The 16,958-nt window shown below is 45.3% G+C and overlaps 1 protein-coding gene across 1 annotated transcript in view; it reads left to right on the top strand.

Annotated features, from left to right (window-relative positions):
* LOC117505953 (fibroblast growth factor receptor 1-A-like) overlaps positions 1-16,158 on the top strand; it is a gene marked incomplete at its 5' end in the record, with an annotated part of 94,118 nt that extends 77,960 nt beyond the window's left edge. Inside the window, 2 exons of the mRNA XM_034165494.1 lie at positions 15,562-15,667; positions 15,738-16,158. Coding sequence (XP_034021385.1) covers positions 15,562-15,667; positions 15,738-15,842 — 211 coding nt within the window. The remainder of the gene's footprint in view (positions 1-15,561; positions 15,668-15,737) is intronic.
* Positions 16,159-16,958: the final 800 nt, after the last annotated feature.

Genomic DNA, 16,958 nt, shown 5'->3' on the forward strand with positions numbered 1-16,958 from the left:
CTTACAATGAAAACAACTTTAACTTGGGCAGACCAGTGAATATTTGTCCCCAAATTGTTAATAAGGTGTTTTGTGCATTTAAAATATCACTGACCTGAGAAAACAGGACAAAGAGTGAGGCAGGCAGAAGAGTGGCTTCCTGTTCAGTCTTCTTCAGTTCTGAGAAGAACGGTCCAGTGTATGCTGAGTTGAACAGCTCTACGCTGAGTTTTTGCTCCCTATGTTGAAGGCTATGCGTGTAGGACGGAAGAAATTAAACATGTTTAATTTTTTCGGCGTAGAGAAAATACACAGTTTTAAGCAGGTGTGCGCAGCACAGCATTACTGCATGCACGTCTGTGCAACACCGCGCTCCTGTACACATCCAAAAGTGCGTGAATCAGCGGGAGAACAGGATCACACAGCCACAGCGCCTCTGTGTGCTCAGAACAGCTGATCTAACTGATAGATGTGCTGATGGACGTGTGTGTACTCTCATAAATCCAGGAACTGTTGCTCTCTCTCTGTCGCTCTCTCTCTCTCTCTTTGTTGCCCTCTGCCACTTTAAAAGTTTAAAGTCACAGTGCTTCATTCACAGCAGCCTTTAGACTCAGCAGCATCTGTACACAATGAAAATGATCCACCAAAAAAAAAAAAAAATTAAATGACTGTTTCTGACGTGCACCACACCGTGCAGTAGAGAACAGAGCGCAAGCAGGTATGACTACATACGTGGCAGCAATGCAACTGTAAAAACCTCATGATTCTGTACAGTCCACTCTTTTCCAAGTGCAGTGAAGTGTTCTGCACAGCCGGCATGAGGGAACTGAAAAAGAGTTGAATTGGTTTTAAATAGCGGCAAGAGCTACATGAGACTGTGTGCACATTAAAAAGCAAACACACGCAGCTGCAAGCAAATCTACAAACACAACGAACATGGAAAAAGGCTGAGTACGCGCGCATTTCAGGTGTAATTAAATGAAACACAACGCCGCAATACGCGGCTCTTCGTTTGCACCAGTGTGAAAGCGGCTTAAATCAGACAGATCGAGTCCAGGTAAAAATAAATAAATTAAAAACAACCTCTGCTGCTTCTCTGTTTCATTCACAGGAGACAACGGAGACAGGCGTGCATTTTTATCCACTTCTCTGATTATGCTGATCCAGGAGCTTTATTTTTTTTTGGGTGCCCCCCCAGACACTTTGGTGTCGTGATGAGCGTGTGCAGAATGACGCCACTGAGTGCTGGCGTACCCAACCAGTCGATCGCGGACTGAGTTCCAGTCAATCGCATGACACTGGTGCTGTAACGGACAGTACTGCTATAATGGACTGATGCTGAAGGTGGCAGCAATGCACCAATAATGATGTCGGCTGCTGTTTAACAGCATAAAAGAGGGCTCCTCTTCTTCTATGGTGCAGGATAATGGAGGAAAAAAAAAGAGAAAAAATGTTTTTGAATCAACATAACAGATTAAAGCACCAAAATAAGTTACACTGTGGCCCAAAACAGTTCAAGTCAGGTTTTTTTTTTTTTGTGCATTTGTTGTGTTTGTGAATGCAAATATGGGTGAGCCATTCATGATTTATTAATACGAGGTCTGTCAATAAAGTATAGGTCCTTTTTATTTTTTTCAAAAACTATGGATTTCATTCATATGTTTTTACGTCAGACATGCTTGAACCCTCGTGCGCATGCGTGAGTTTTCGCCTGTGAGCACTCCTTGTGGGAGGAGTCGTCCAGCCCCTCGTCGGAATTCCTTTGTCTGAGAAGTTGCTGAGAGACTGGCGCTTTGTTTGATCAAAATGTTTTCTAAACCTGTGAGACACATCGAAGTGGACACGGTTCGAAAAATTAAGATGGTTTTCTGTGAAAATTTTAACGGCTGATGAGAGATTTTGAGGTGATACTGTCACTTTAAGGACTTCCCACGGAGCGAGATGTCGCTCAGCGCTCTCAGGCGCCGTCGTCGGCCTGTTTCAAGCTGAAAACCTCCACATTTCAGGCTCTATTGATCCAGGACGTCGTGAGAGAACAGAGAAGTTTCAGAAGAAGTCGGTTTCAGCATTTTATCCGGATATTCCACTGCTAAAGGAGGTTTTTTTTAATGAAAGACGTGCGGACGGATTGCAGCGTCGGCTCGCAGCCGCCACAACGCTCCCCCACAGGAAAAACACCTGTTGTGTTGTGTGGGCCGCCAGAAGAGGAGGTACTGCTGGCCCACCACCAGAGGGCGCCCTGCCTGAAGTGCGGGCTTCAGGCACGAGAGGGCGCCGCCGCCATGGACACAGCCGGGGGTGACAGCCGTCGCTCATTACCTCTTGACAGCTGTCACCCATCTACTCATCATCTCACTCCATAAAGACCAGACGTCATCTCCACCTCGTTGCCGAGATATCATACTTCATAGGAGGTAATACTCTCAGCCTTTTTGTGAGATTTGTAACTCTGTTATTGTGAGAATTTGCAGGAGAACCGGTCGTTTGTGAGGAGGCTGTGCAAGACGGCGCTCCTTTTCAGCTGAGACCGCTGCAACATATTGAATGAGAGGTGGAGGTGGCATTCCCACCGTTGTTGTTACTGGGTGTACACACACCCACACTTGACTGTCTTTGTTCTTCGCCAGCAGTACCAGATCCGACAGTCGGGGACGGTGATCACCTGGGAATTCGGGACTTGGCGGCTCCAGTATTCACCAGGTTCTGGGGCGGCGGAAATCGTGTGGTTCTGGCTCTTCTCAGGACAGACGTCTTCTATCCTTGAGCCTGCCCACACGTCACCTCTGTGTATTGACTGTTATGATATTCTGTGATTGTCTGTATGTTCGTTGTGCACATTCACAACATTAAATTGTTACTTTTTGGCTCATCTATTGACCGTTCATTTGCGCCCCCTGTTGTGGGTCCGTGTCACTACACTTTCCCAAAACGTTGGAAACCTTAAGGACAAGTTGGAACATGTCCTGCTGTTAAACAATTTGTCATATACTCACTCCACTGAAAGCCATCAAAAGCCGCCTGGATTTTACAAATGATTATCAACACGGAGGTGTTTTTCCTGTGCCGTCGCACCGCGTCGGCTGCGTCCCGACCGCACGTCTTTCATTAAAAAAAATCTCCTTTAACAGTGGAATATCCGGATAAAATGCTGAAACCGACTTCTTCTGAAACTTCTCTGTTCTCTCATGACGTCCTGGATCAATAGAGCCTGAAATGTGGAGGTTTTCAGCTTGAAACAGGCTGACGACGGCGCCTGGGAGCGCTGCACGACGTCTCACACCGTGGGAAGTCCTTAAAGCGACAGTATCACCTCAAAATCTCTCATCAGCTGTTAAAATTTTCACTGAAAACCAGCTTAATTTTTCGAACCGTGTCCACTTCGATGTGTCTCACAGGTTTAGAAAAAATTTTGATCAAACAAAGCGCCAGTCTCTCAGCAACTTCTCAGACAAAGGAATTCCGACGAGGGGCTGGACGACTCCTCCCACAAGGAGTGCTCACAGGCGAAAACTCACGCATGCGCACGAGGGTTCAAGCATGTCTGACGTAAAAACATATGAATGAAATCCATATAGTTTTTGAAAAAAATAAAAAGGACCTATATTGACAGCCCTTGTATAATACAGCGATAAACTGCGACTGTTAATTCTGTAATTTATTGTTTTTGTTGATGACTGTGTTTGGGATTTGTTTAAATTTTTTTATTTATTTTTCGTGCATTTGTTTTGTGTAATGTTTACGAACGCAACACGAGTGAGGCGTTCCTGTGGCAGTTTATACAAATATAGAGATAAACTATGACTTTTTTTTTTAACTTTATTGTCATTTCAAAGACAACAACAATAACATTGTCCTGAGACTGGGCATCACAAAAATACATACAATTAAAAATCGAAATCAAAGGTGTAGGCTTATGCCCTATTTAAGAAAGTCCATAATCGGCCCCCATCTTCTATCGAAGAACGGAGCCTTTAAATGAAGTTGAGCTGTCAACTGCTCCATCATATACATATGTTTGATTTTTTGAGTCCATAGTTCAAATGTGGAAGATTCCGGTTTGAACCAATAAATTATGATCATTTTTCTTGCAGTCATCAAAAGAAGGTGAAGCAGAAGTTTTTGATCCTGAGAAAAGTTGTCTGGAAAAACATCCAATAAGAAAATAATAGGGTCCAGAGAGATGCTAAATGGTAAATGGACTGCATTTATGCAGATGTTCTCTTTCATTAAATTCTCCACATTGCTTTTAATAGTTTTCCAGTAGTTCTGTATGTGGGGACAGTCCCAGAAGATGTGAGTTTGGTCACCCACAAATCCACAATTTCTCCAGCACTTGTCATTGACCTTTACTTTGAAGTGGAAGGACTTCAGTGGTGTTCTGGAAAATCTAAATTTCATCTTCCAATCAAACTCCTTCCAACTTTGACTGCCCACTCCCCTATGGCAACCAGAGGAAACATCCCTCCAAACAGCATCCTCTAAAATGACATTCAGCTCCATTTCCCATTGCTGTTTTATGTGTTGTGTGTTGTCTGCCATATCAATCAACAATTTTTGGTACATTAATGAAATTTGTTTTTTCTTTACCCCTGCATTTTCAACCAAATTGATAAAATGCTTTTCTGTTTGTAGATTCTCTTCTAATATGTTCCCAGTCTGTATGTTTTGTGATGTAACTTCTTAGTTGTAAATACCTATAAAAATCGCTTGTTGGTAACTCAAATTTAGCTTTTAGTTGTGCGAAACCTTTCATAACATTTCCATCAATTAACTGATTCAGTGTGATGAGTCCCCTCTTGGCCCACCCACGAAAACCACTATCTAATAAGGAAGGAAAAAACTCAATATTTCCACTAATGGGCATAGCTCGTGAGAGGACAACCTTTCCCTTTAACTGCTTTTGAATCCTATTCCAAATTGTTAAGGTATGTTTGACCAAAATATTTGTAATTTTAATTTTTTTCATTGCCTGCATGCTGAGAAATTGAAGTTGTGCTAGGGTAAATCCTGGTACAGAATATTCTTCCATAGAGACCCATTGCTTCTCTGGATCACTAATGATCCATGCCACCATAGCTTTAATTTGGGCCGCCCAATAATACAGTCTGAAGTTAGGCAGATTTAATCCTCCATTTTCCTTAGGAGTCATTAAAATTTTAAGATGTACTCGTGGTCTTTTGTTCTGCCAAATTAATTTATTCAGTAATTTAAAAGTGGATTGTGGGATTAAAACAGGGATGTTTTGGAACAGAAATAATAGTCTAAGAAGAATATTCATTCATTTCTCCCCAGGAGAGAGAGCGGTAGTACATCCCATCTGTTTAAGTCCATCTTAATTTCTTTCAGCAATTTATCATAGTTAGATGAGGATAACTGTGTGGTCTTAGATGTGAGAATTACTCCTAAGTATCTGAACCCTTGTTTGGAGTGTCTGAATGAAACCAGATTATTCAATTGTGATGGCCAATCCCCTGACATTATTAAAGCTTCCAACTTGTTAGTGTTGATTTTATAACCTGATACCAAACTATACTCTTCAAGACTATGGAGCAGAGCAGGAACAGAAATGATAGGATTCTCCAGGAATTACAAAATGTCATCTGCAAAAAGCGACAGTTTATGTTGTACATTGGATTCATCTCTTATTCCCTGTATGGAAGGGTTGGATCTTATAAGTTCAGCTAATGGTTCTATATACAGAGCAAATAAAGAGGGAGAAAGAATTTCGCCCTGCCTAGTGCCGCGTCCCAATGAAAAAAAATCAGAGCAATGACCATTGACCCTCACTCGTGACCTTGGATTCTTATAAAAAGTCTGGACCCATTTTATGAACACCTCATTGAAGTCCATGTATCTTAGTGTCTGCTGTAGAAAGTCCCAGTCTACCCGATCAAATGCCTTCTCAGCATCCAAGTTGAGAAGGCACTGATGGGGTGTTTCTTTTCTGTGCAACTATTTGGAGGTTTAAAGCTCTTTGAACATTATCAGTTCCATGTCTCTGGGCGATAAAGCCAGTTTGATCAGGTTTTACAAGCTTCCTAATATACTTTTGTATTCTGTTTGCGATAATGGCAGTAAGTATTTTAAGGTCCATGCACAGGAGGCTGATGGGTCGATAAGATGTACACAGAGTCGGGTCTTTACCATCTTTGTGGATGACGCTTATAATAGCTTCAGACCATGACTGAGGAGGATCACCCTCTGAAAGTGCATAGTTATCCACTTTATCCAAAAGTGGGACAAGCTCTTGGACCAGTACTTTGTAATACTCTCCTGGAAAACCGTATACCCCTGGGGATTTATTGTTAAGTTTTAGAATAGAATTTTTAATTTCTTCTCTTGTAATTGAACCTGTTATTGCAGCCTCCTCCTCGGTCAGTTTGTTAAGATTTATTGAATTTAGGAAGGTCTCAACTTTATCCCGTTTATTTTGACAGCTTTCTTCCTTGTCCAGTTCTTGATAGTACATGGCAAACGCATTTGCCACATCCTTGGGCTGAAACATTATATCCCCAGACTTTGGGCATTTAACTTTATGAACTGCTCTTCTTGACTGCGATTTTCGCAGCTGAAATGCCAACAACCGACTGGCCCTGTTACCAAACTCATAGAATTTTTGGTTTGTGAATCGGAGCTGTCCCTCTACTTTATATGTTAGTAAATCGTTTAATTTCTGTCTATTTTATTTTAACATAGTGTGTCATTGTTGTGTGTTCTTTGGTATATTACCTCTAAGTTTTTAATTTTACTTTCCAATTTTAACTGTTCTGCAAGCCTCTCTCTTTTTATTTTAGATGAGATTGAAATTATATTTCCCCTTAGAACACTTTTAGCCCTCTCCCATAACACAGATGGAGAGACCGTACCATTATCATTAAATTGAATATAGTCTATTAACCCTTTTTTAATTGTCTGTAAAACCATTTCATTATTTAGAATAGATACATTTGCTCTCCAGTATTTAAAAATATTATTTGAACTCATCCTTATTTTTAAGGAGACTGGAACATGATCTGAGATGGTAATTGCTTCTATATCACATTGGGTTGCTCTGTGGAAGTCCGCTCCTAACATCAGAAACATATCTAACCTTGAGTGGCTGCCATGAACCTGTGAGAAAAAAGAAAATCTTTTTCCCTGGGATGCAGAAGGCGCCACACATCTACCAAACCCAACTCATCCTTCAGTGCGCAAAGTGTGTGAGATTTTCTGGACTTTGGACCAAAATCAGCAGGTAGTCAGTCTATAGACGCTTGCAAAATGCAATTAAAATCACCCCCTATAAGAATAATTCCCTCCACTTTATCTGCATCCAGATAAAGCGGAGGGAATTATTCTTGGGCAATCCTCATTTGGAGCATACAGATTAAGTAGTGTAATTTTTATGCCCCCCACACAGCCATTCACCATTACATATCTCCCCTCCTTGTCACTGAAGGTTTTCTCATGACAAAAATATATGGACTTGTTGAAAAGTATTGCGACACCCCTTTTCCTCCCGCTTTGATATGATGAGCTGTATTGCTGGTCGACCCACTCTCTTCTCAACTTTATATGTTCTTTTTCTGAAAGGTGTGTTTTCTGGAGCATCGCCACAGCACAATTAAGTTTTCTTAGCTGATTTAACACTTTTTTTTCTTTTAATTGGGTTACCCAAGCCCAAACCTGATTAAGTCAGCAAAGACCCAGCCCCCGAAACTGTGACTTCTAATACTGTGATTTACTGCTTTTGATAAAGATGATGACCATGTTTGGGATTTTATTTTATTTATTTTTCATGTCTCCCCCTCTAGCTGCCACTTTATCATGGTGGGGGAGTTTGCGTACCCGGATGATCCTAGGAGCTATGTTGTCGGGGGCTTTGTGCCCCTTGTAGGGTCTCCCAAGGCAAACATGTCCTAGGTGACAGGTCAGACGAAGGGCAGTTCAGAAGCTCCCATGACCAGTAAAAAATCAAGGACTGAGATGTCCGAGATTAGCCCATGGGGCCCGGCCGGGCTCAGCCCGAAAGAGCGATGTGGGCCCGCCCTCCTGTGGGTTCACCACCTGCAGAGGGGGCCATGGGGGTCGGGTGCAGAGAGGATTGGGTGGCGGTCGAGGGCGGGTGGCCCGGCGGCCCAGTCCGCGCTCACAGCCCCTGGCTGTTGGGACGTGGAATGTCACCTCGCTGGGGGAGAAGGAGCCTGAGCTTGTGCGGGAGGTTGAGAGATACCGAATAGAGACAGTTGGGCTCACCTCCACACACAGCTTGGGCTCTGGTACCCAACTCCTGGAGAGGGGGTGGACGCTCCACTTTTCTGGCGTTGCCCACGGGGAGAGGCGGAGAGCTGGGGTTGCATTGCTTATTGCTCCCCAGCTCAGTCGCCATGTGTTAGAGTTCACTCTGGTGAATGAGAGGATCGCGTCCCTACGCCTTTGGATCAGGGACAGGTCTCTCACTGTTGTCTCAGCCTACGGGCCCAGCAGCAGTGCAGCGTACCCGACCTTCTTGGAGTCCCTGGGAGGGGTACAAGATAGTGCTCCGACTGGGGCTCCGTTGTTCTCCTGGGGCATTTCAATGCCCATGTGGGCAGCGACAGTGAGACCTGGAGGGGGGTGATCGGGAAGCATGGCCTCCCTGATCTGAACCCGAGTGGTGTTCAGTTGTTGGACTTCTGTGCTAGTCACAGTTTGTCCATCACGAACACCATGTTCGAGCACAAAGGTGTCCATAAGTGCACGTGGCACCAGGACACCCTGAGCCGGAGGACGATGATCGACTTTGTAGTCGTACCATCTGACCTTCGGCCACGTGTCTTGGACACTCGAGTGAAGAGAGGAGCTGAACTGTCGACCGATCACCACCTGGTGGTGAGTTGGATCCGCTGGGAAGGGAGGAAGCCAGTCAGACCTGGCAGGCCCAAATGTATCGTGAGGGTCTGCTGGGAACGACTGGCGGAACCCTCTGTCAGTGAGTTCTTCAACTCCCACCTCAGGGAGAGCTTCTCCCAGATCCCGGGGGAGGTTGGAGACATGGAGTCCGAGTGGACCATGTTCTCCGCCTCCATTGTCGATGCTGCCGACAATGGAGGTGTGGTCGCAAGGTCTCTGGTGCCTGTCGCGGCGGCAATCCCCGAACCCGGTGGTGGACACCGGAAGTAAGGGATGCCGTCAAGCTGAAGAACGAGTCCTACTTATCTTTGTTGGTAGGTGGGACCCCAGAGGCAGCTGGCAGGTACCAGCAGGCCAAGTGTGCCGCAGCCCGTGCGGTCGCAGAGGCAAAAACTCGGGTCTGGAAGCAGTTCGGGGAGGCCATGGAGGAGGACTATCGGTCGGCCTCGAAGAGATTCTGGCAAACCGTCCGACGCCTCAGGAGGCGGAAGCAGCTCTCCACCAGCACTGTTTATGGTGCGGGTGGGGAGCTGTTGACCCTGACTGGGGATGTTGTCGGGCGGTGGAAGGAGTACTTCGAGTATCTCCTCAGTCCCATCGTCACGTCTTCCGAAGAGGAAGCAGAGACTGGGGACTCAGAGGCAGACTCATCCATTACCCAGGCCGAAGTCACCAAGGTGGTTAGAAAGCTCCTTGGTGGCAAGGCTCCTGGGGTGGATGAAATCCGTCCTGAGTACCTTAAGTCTCTGGATGTTGTGGGACTGTCTTGGCTGACACACCTCTGCAGCATCGCATGGCGATCGGGGACAGTGCCTCTGGATTGGCAGACTGGGGTGGTGGTCCCTCTGTTTAAGAAGGGGGACCAGAGGGTGTGTTCCAACTATAGGGGGATCACACTCCTCAGTCTCCCTGGTAAGGTGTATTCCAGAGTACTGGAGAGGAGAATTCGACCGATGGTCGAACCTTGGATTCAGGAGGAGCAGTGTGGTTTTCGTCCTGGTCGCGGCACACTGGACCAGCTCTACATGCTCCATCGGGTGCTCGAGGGTTCATGGGAGTTCGCCCAACCAGTCCATGTGTTTTGTGGATCTGGAGAAGGCATTCGACCGTGACCCTCGGGGCACCCTGTGGGGAGTGCTCCGGGAGTACGGGGTCCGGGGTCCTTTGCTAAGGGCTATCCGGTCCCTGTACGACCGCAGCAGGAGCTTGGTTCGCATTGCCGGTAGTAAGTCAAACCTGGTTCCAGTGCATGTTGGCCTCCACCAGGGCTGCCCTTTGTCACCAGTTCTGTTCATTATTTTTATGGACAGAATTTCTAGGCGCAGCCAGGGTGTAGAGGGGGTCTGGTTTGGGAACCACAGAATCTCGTCTCTGCTGTTTGCGGATGATATGGTTCTGTTGGCTTTGTCAAATCAGGACCTTCAGCGTGCACTGGGGTGGTTTGCAGCCGAGTGTGAAGCGTCCGGGATGAAAATCAGCACCTCTAAGTCCGAGGCTATGGTTCTCGACCGGAAAAAGGTGCTTTGCCCTCTTCAGGTCGGTGGAGTGTCCTTGCCTCAAATGGAGGAGTTTAACTATCTCGGGGTCTTGTTCACGAGTGAGGGACGGATGGAGCATGAGATCGATAGATGGATCGATGCAGCATCTGCAGTGATGCGGTCGCTGTATCGGACCGTCGTGGTGAAGAGAGAGCTGAGTAGGGGGGCAAAGCTCTCGATTTACCGATCGATCTACGTTCCGATCCTCACCTATGGTCATGAGATTTGGCTCATCACCGAAAGAACGAGATCGTGAGTACAAGCGGCCGAGATGAGTTTCCTCCGCAGGGTGGCTGGGCGCTCCCTTAGAGATAGGGTGAGGAGCTCGGTCTGGGTTTCAAACGTTTCACAAAGAATGCCTCCTTGACCCCTCTCTCAAAGCATTTCTTCTCTCTGGCTAATATTTTAACTTCCTTGTCCTCAAACGTGTGCTTAGTGTCTTTAAGGTGGAGATGAACTGCAGACTGAGGTCCACTGGTGCTCTCTCTGCAGTGCTGGTATAGCCTTTTGTGTAAAGGTTGCTTCGTCTCACCTATGTAGTGTTCGTTACAGTTTTCCTGACATCTGATAGAATACACTACATTGCTCTGTTTGTAACTAGGGATCATGTCCTTAGGGTGAACTAATTTCTGTCTCAAGGTGTTAACCGGTTTAAAGTAAACTTGGATTTTGTGCTGTCTGAAGATCCTGTGTAGTTTTTCCCCTACTCCTGCTAAATAAGGGAGAGACACTCCTCTTCTTCTTGTCTCCGTCTTCTGTCTATCTGGTCTCTTTGTTCTCTGGGACTTCTGCACGTTGTCCAGGGACCATCGTGGGTACCCACATACTGTGAGGGCTTTCTGGACAAGTTGTTGTTCTTTAACCCTTCCCTCTGCAGTTGTGGGCACCTGTAGGGCTCTGTGTTGAATCGTCCTGATAACACTGAGCTTGTGTTCAAGGGGGTGGTTTGAGCCAAAGAGCAGATATTGGTCAGTGTGAGTTGGTTTTCTGTAAACCCCTGTCTGGAGCTGCCTGTTCTCTCCAATCGTAACATCACAGTCCAAGAAGGCTAAATGGTTGTTTCTGGCATCCTCACATGTGAACTTGATATTGGAGTCCACCGAGTTGATGTGCTCTGTAAACTCCTCAACCTCCTGTTGCTTGATTTTAACCCATGTGTCATCAACATATCTGAACCAGTGACTGGGAGAGATGCCCGTGAAAGATGTCAAGGCTGTCTTCTCCACTCGCTCCATGTACAGATTGGTCACAGTGGGGGATACCGGAGACCCCATCGCACAACCATGAATCTGCCTGTAGTAATTCCCCCTAAACAGGAAATACGTGGTGTTGAGACAGATCTCCAAGAGTTGGCAGATGTGGTCTGGTGTGAGTTTGGTCCTTTCAAGTAGAGACACATCCTCCAGTCTCTGCCTCACCACTGAGAAGGCCTCAGCGGTGGGGATGCAGGTGAGCAACGAAGTCACATCAAATGACACGATTGTTTCATCTGCCTCCAGCTGCAAGTCCTTGATCTTGTTTACAAAATCTGGTGTGTTCTCCACATGGTGGTCTGAGTTACCAACTAGAGGAGCCAAAATCCACTTGAGGTGCTTGGCCAAATTGTACGTGATGGAATCTGTGCTACATACAATATGAGTGGCACGTCCTGTTTGTGGATTTTGGGCAGTCCATAGATGCACAGAGTGGCGTCCCCAGGGTACAGTCTGTAGTATGTCTGCCTGTCGATGAGTCCCTCTTTCTCCAGGTTTTGGAGGTAGCTAATGATTTTCTTCTTATAGCTGCTCGTGGGGTCTCTCTTCAGACGTTCGTATGTATTGGAGTCACTGAGCAAGTTGTTGATCTTGGCCTCGTAGTCCGATGTGTTCAGGACTACCGTGCATCTGCCTTGATCCGCTGGCAGGATGAGGATGCTTTGGTCCTTTTGCAGTGCTGACAGAGCTTTCCGTTCTTCTCCTGTGATGTTGGACGGAGGAGGCTTTGCACTGTTCAGCACTGCTGTGACTCTTAGTCGGAGGTCCCCAGCTTCTGACTCTGACAAACTGTTATGTTTAATGACTGACTCTACTGCAGTGACGTAATCTACTGTCGGTATATGTTTAGGGGCCACTGAGAAATTTAGTCCTTTAGCGAGCACATCCTTTTCTGTCTGTGTAAGAAACCTGTTGGAGAGATTCTTTACCCATTTTCCCTGTTGTCACTAATTTGTCTGGGTGTATCTTTAAAAATACTCCCACTGAAAGTACGCCTTTTCTGCACTAAAAGGTTTTGAAACTTCCTGATTTGCCGCTTCTTACTTTTTAAATGCTCAGCCATTTGAATTTTAACTATGAACTTTGTGATCTTATTAAGGGCCTCTTCCCCCACTAAAGTTTCTAACATTTTGTGTAGACTATCAAGATTTTTTTGGAGGTCTAATATTTTAAAATGAAGCCTTCTAATTCTAAGACCCAAAATCCTCCTAAGGTAACTGTGCTGGATCTTTTCTGCTGTGTGACCTGCTTCTAGTGCTTTTTGCTTCATGCATTTGGGAATAACATTGTTTTGTTTGCATCTCAGGTTAAATCTTAAGTGGTTTCTAAAATTAGCTATCTTTTTAGCAGTCTTTTCCAGCTTACGTACCAGTGCCAGGGTCTCATGCCCACAGTTGGTCACAATATTTCTGTGTAGGCTCTCAGTTGTCCAGGTAGAGAAGCTTGAATCTTTGACTGGACTGGGTTGCTTGATGCGAGGACGTTTCGCTTCAAAATCGCAGAAGCTTCCTCAGCTAAAATTCTTGCTCTGGTGGCCTGACTTCTGTCTTGACTCTTGTCGAGAAGAATGATCCGACGTCACAAAAGCTGGAGTTTTAAACCTAACCAGACCCCTCCTACCGAGAGGCAGACTGCTGAGGCTAGTGACTAAACAATGGCTCTAATTAGAACCTATTGTGCTCTAGTTAGCACCATCCTAATGACAGGGCAGCTGTGGCTCCCTTGATGACTCTGCTGATGACATGAATGACTCATTACCATGAACAAAAGACTGAAACTGCTTTGACCTGAGTACCCCATTGTAACAGGGGATAAAGCGTGTCTCAGACCCCCTGCCCGGTTAAGGCTGGGTTTCAAACGTTTCACAAAGAATGCCTCCTTTACCCCTCTCGCAAACCATTTCTTCTCTCTGGCTAATATTTTAACTTCCTTGTCCTCAAACGTGTGGTTAGTGTCTTTAAGGTGGAGATGAACTGCAGACTGAGGTCCACTGGCGCCCTCTCTGCGGTGCTGGTATAGCCTTTTGTGTAAAGGTTGCTTCGTCTCACCTATGTAGTGTAACTAGGGATCATGTCCTTAGGGGAGGCTTAGGGGAAGCAGTGAGGAAGCTTCTGCAATTTGAAGCGAAACATCCTCACGTCAAGCAACCCAGTCCAGTCGAAGATTCAAGCTTCTCTACTATAGTTTGAAGAGGATTTGCAAATCATTGTATTCTGTTTTTATTTACATTTCACACAGTGTCCCAACTTCATTGGAATTGGGGTTGTAAAACTGGCCGTTAACATGATGATTATATTTATCTGTAGACTAGGTGCTGCAGTAGATAAGGAGCTGGTCTGCCAATATGTTGACCTGGGTTCCAGTCCCACTCATAATACCATAATAACTAAGAAATTGATGATGGACTGGCGGAAGAAAAAGAATATTGCTTGGATGAAGGATTAGTAAAGCACCAGTGGTGGGCACACTTCCACTAACCACTAATTAGCGAAGATAACTTCTTTATTAGTGGGTTCACTGTTCAGCTAATTTCAAAAACCATCAGAGAACCAATTAGCTTCCAATAAATTTAGTTCTGATAACTTTTAGACCGCTAACTTTTTCTTACATCATAATGGTGAAAAACATTTATAAACCCTGTTAGCTCCTGTCTGCTATGTATTTTGCAGCAGTGAAGTAGCTGACCTCAACTCTAACCCAGCAAAAGGAGCCTGGCTGCTAGGCTGCCACAAAAAAACAAAACAAATGCCTGACAGCATACAGTGGTCCAGCCGTGAGACAGACATTTTGAAAATGAAAGCAGATTTGAGTTATGGTTTTGATTTATAAATCAAATTAATCCGGATAGAATAACTACATTAATGTAAACTCTTAAAATCTACAAAGTGAAAATATAACACATATCTGTTAATTTCAAAATAATGCACTAATTCTGAAGATTTTAACAGATGCCCAAAGGGATTATGGGTAAACTGAGCATCTGCTCATACTGATTGGTTGACTAATTAATTCTTTGTAAAAACTGACACAAGTAAATGTAATGTGTGTGTTAGTGTTTACAAATAAATGTGCTTTTGTAAAATGTCATTTGTAAAAAAAAAAAAAAAAGTCTGTTGTGATTCAGGTTGACAACCGTGTGATGCAACTGGGGTCAAAATGCATAGAACACTGCCATCTACTGGCGCCTGTGTACCTGGAGGTATTTTAATACAAAACAAGTAGACTGATTTTAACAGTGTACCTGGAGGTATTCTAATACAATTGATTGACAGCACTCACAACATCACAAACTACAGATGTTTGCATTCAGTGGAACAAACTAGTGTCTTTGTCGCAGACTGACATGTGGTCCCAACCTCCTGCTGTGCCAGCAGGTTTGGGTTATGTCCTTAGAAAAGTCTGAAGCAGCAGGTGGATCTTCAAAGCCATGATCAGAGTCCTCGAGTCTGATCTTCACCTTCTACAAACAGAATGCAAAAAGATCTGGAAAAACCTGAATCCTGAGCCCTGGAAGGAGGAAAGGCAAATTGCTCTCTGATGGTTGTAACTCAGTATTGTTGCCTGTGGAGGCTTTGGGTTTGCTGAGAGGTGAGAATTAAATTACCAGGTGCAGGATGGCTCCTCCTCACTGAAAGTCGTTCAGAAAAATGAAGACTTTACCTCCTTGAACTTCTGCTGTCAAACTTTCCCGAATGCCCGTTACTCTCAAACTCAGCCTGTGGAGGCGCTGGTGAGGGCAGCGTTCAGCACAGGTCTGCTGGGGTCACGGTCTTCAGGGACAGATTCTCTTCCAAATGTTTACAATTTAAATGAGCTGAAAATGTTTCTGTAAAATCACAGTGACTCTGCACGTCTTATGCTGCATGAGCATCTCAGACGTCCTGTAAAATGTCTTCTAACGTGTGTGTTGATGCTATCAGGTACCTGATGATGAGAGAGTGCTGGCACGCCGTCGCGTCTCGCAGACCTACCTTCAGTCAGCTGGTGGAGGACTTGGACCGCACACTTTCCCTCATGGCTAACCAGGTAAGGCGCTGTTCTTCATTCCAACACAGACAAATACGTTATTCACACTAAACTATTTCTGTGGCTCCAGGAGTACTTGGACTTGGCTGTCCCTCTGATCCAGTACTCTCTAGTCACCTCCGATCCCTACAGCCCCTCAGACCATCATGGGGCCGTCCCTTCTGGATCGTGTTAATCCTGTTTGCTGCACAGTGTCGGGCAGCAGCAGTCTTCAGAGGACCGTGGACAAACGGTTGTCCTGGACCAGACTCTGAACCCTCAGTGAGACCTCAGCAACTCACAAACACGTCGTCTGAAGTCTGAGTCCAACCCCTGAGAGGACTCCCAGACGTTGGTGTCTGTTTTATTTTCTCTCTGTGCTTTTTGTCTGTGATGTTTCTGTGTAAATATTGTAAGTGATTATGCAGAAGGTCAGACTGGATTTCTGAGGCTCACTCTGAAGATCTTGTCACGCTGACAGATTGAGTAAACTGATTAGAATCAGGTTGAAATTATTTGTCCGGTGGTAAATATCACTTAACCCATTAGTCTCCAGTGGCTTGGAGGCTCTGATGATGTCACATTTCCACTGACGACACAACGGGCTGCATTCAGCAGAACTATTTTCCCTGTTTCAAGATGCGTCTGTGTGCTGGGGGAGCCAGATTTGAGCGGAATTTACCGTTGTAAATCCAGCTTGCTCTGGGATCATCACATCATACTTCAATCAATCAATCAATCAATCAATTTTTTTATATAGCGCCAAATCACAACAAACAGTTGCCCCAAGGCGCTTTATATTGTAAGGCAAGGCCATACAATAATTATGTAAAACCCCAACGGTCAAAACGACCCCCTGTGAGCAAGCACTTGGCTACAGTGGGAAGGAAAAACTCCCTTTTAACAGGAAGAAACCTCCAGCAGAACCAGGCTCAGGGAGGGGCAGTCTTCTGCTGGGACTGGTTGGGGCTGAGGGAGAGAACCAGGAAAAAGACATGCTGTGGAGGGGAGCAGAGATCGATCACTAATGATTAAATGCAGAGTGGTGCATACAGAGCAAAAAGAGAAAGAAACAGTGCATCATGGGAACCCCCCAGCAGTCTACGTCTATAGCAGCATAACTAAGGGATGGTTCAGGGTCACCTGATCCAGCCCTAACTATAAGCTTTAGCAAAAAGGAAAGTTTTAAGCCTAATCTTAAAAGTAGAGAGGGTGTCTGTCTCCCTGATCTGAATTGGGAGCTGGTTCCACAGGAGAGGAGCCTGAAAGCTGAAGGCTCTGCCTCCCATTCTACTCTTACAAACCCTAGGAA

This window comes from Thalassophryne amazonica, unplaced genomic scaffold, assembly GCF_902500255.1.
Source record: "Thalassophryne amazonica unplaced genomic scaffold, fThaAma1.1, whole genome shotgun sequence".
Taxonomy (NCBI): Eukaryota; Metazoa; Chordata; class Actinopteri; order Batrachoidiformes; family Batrachoididae; genus Thalassophryne; species Thalassophryne amazonica.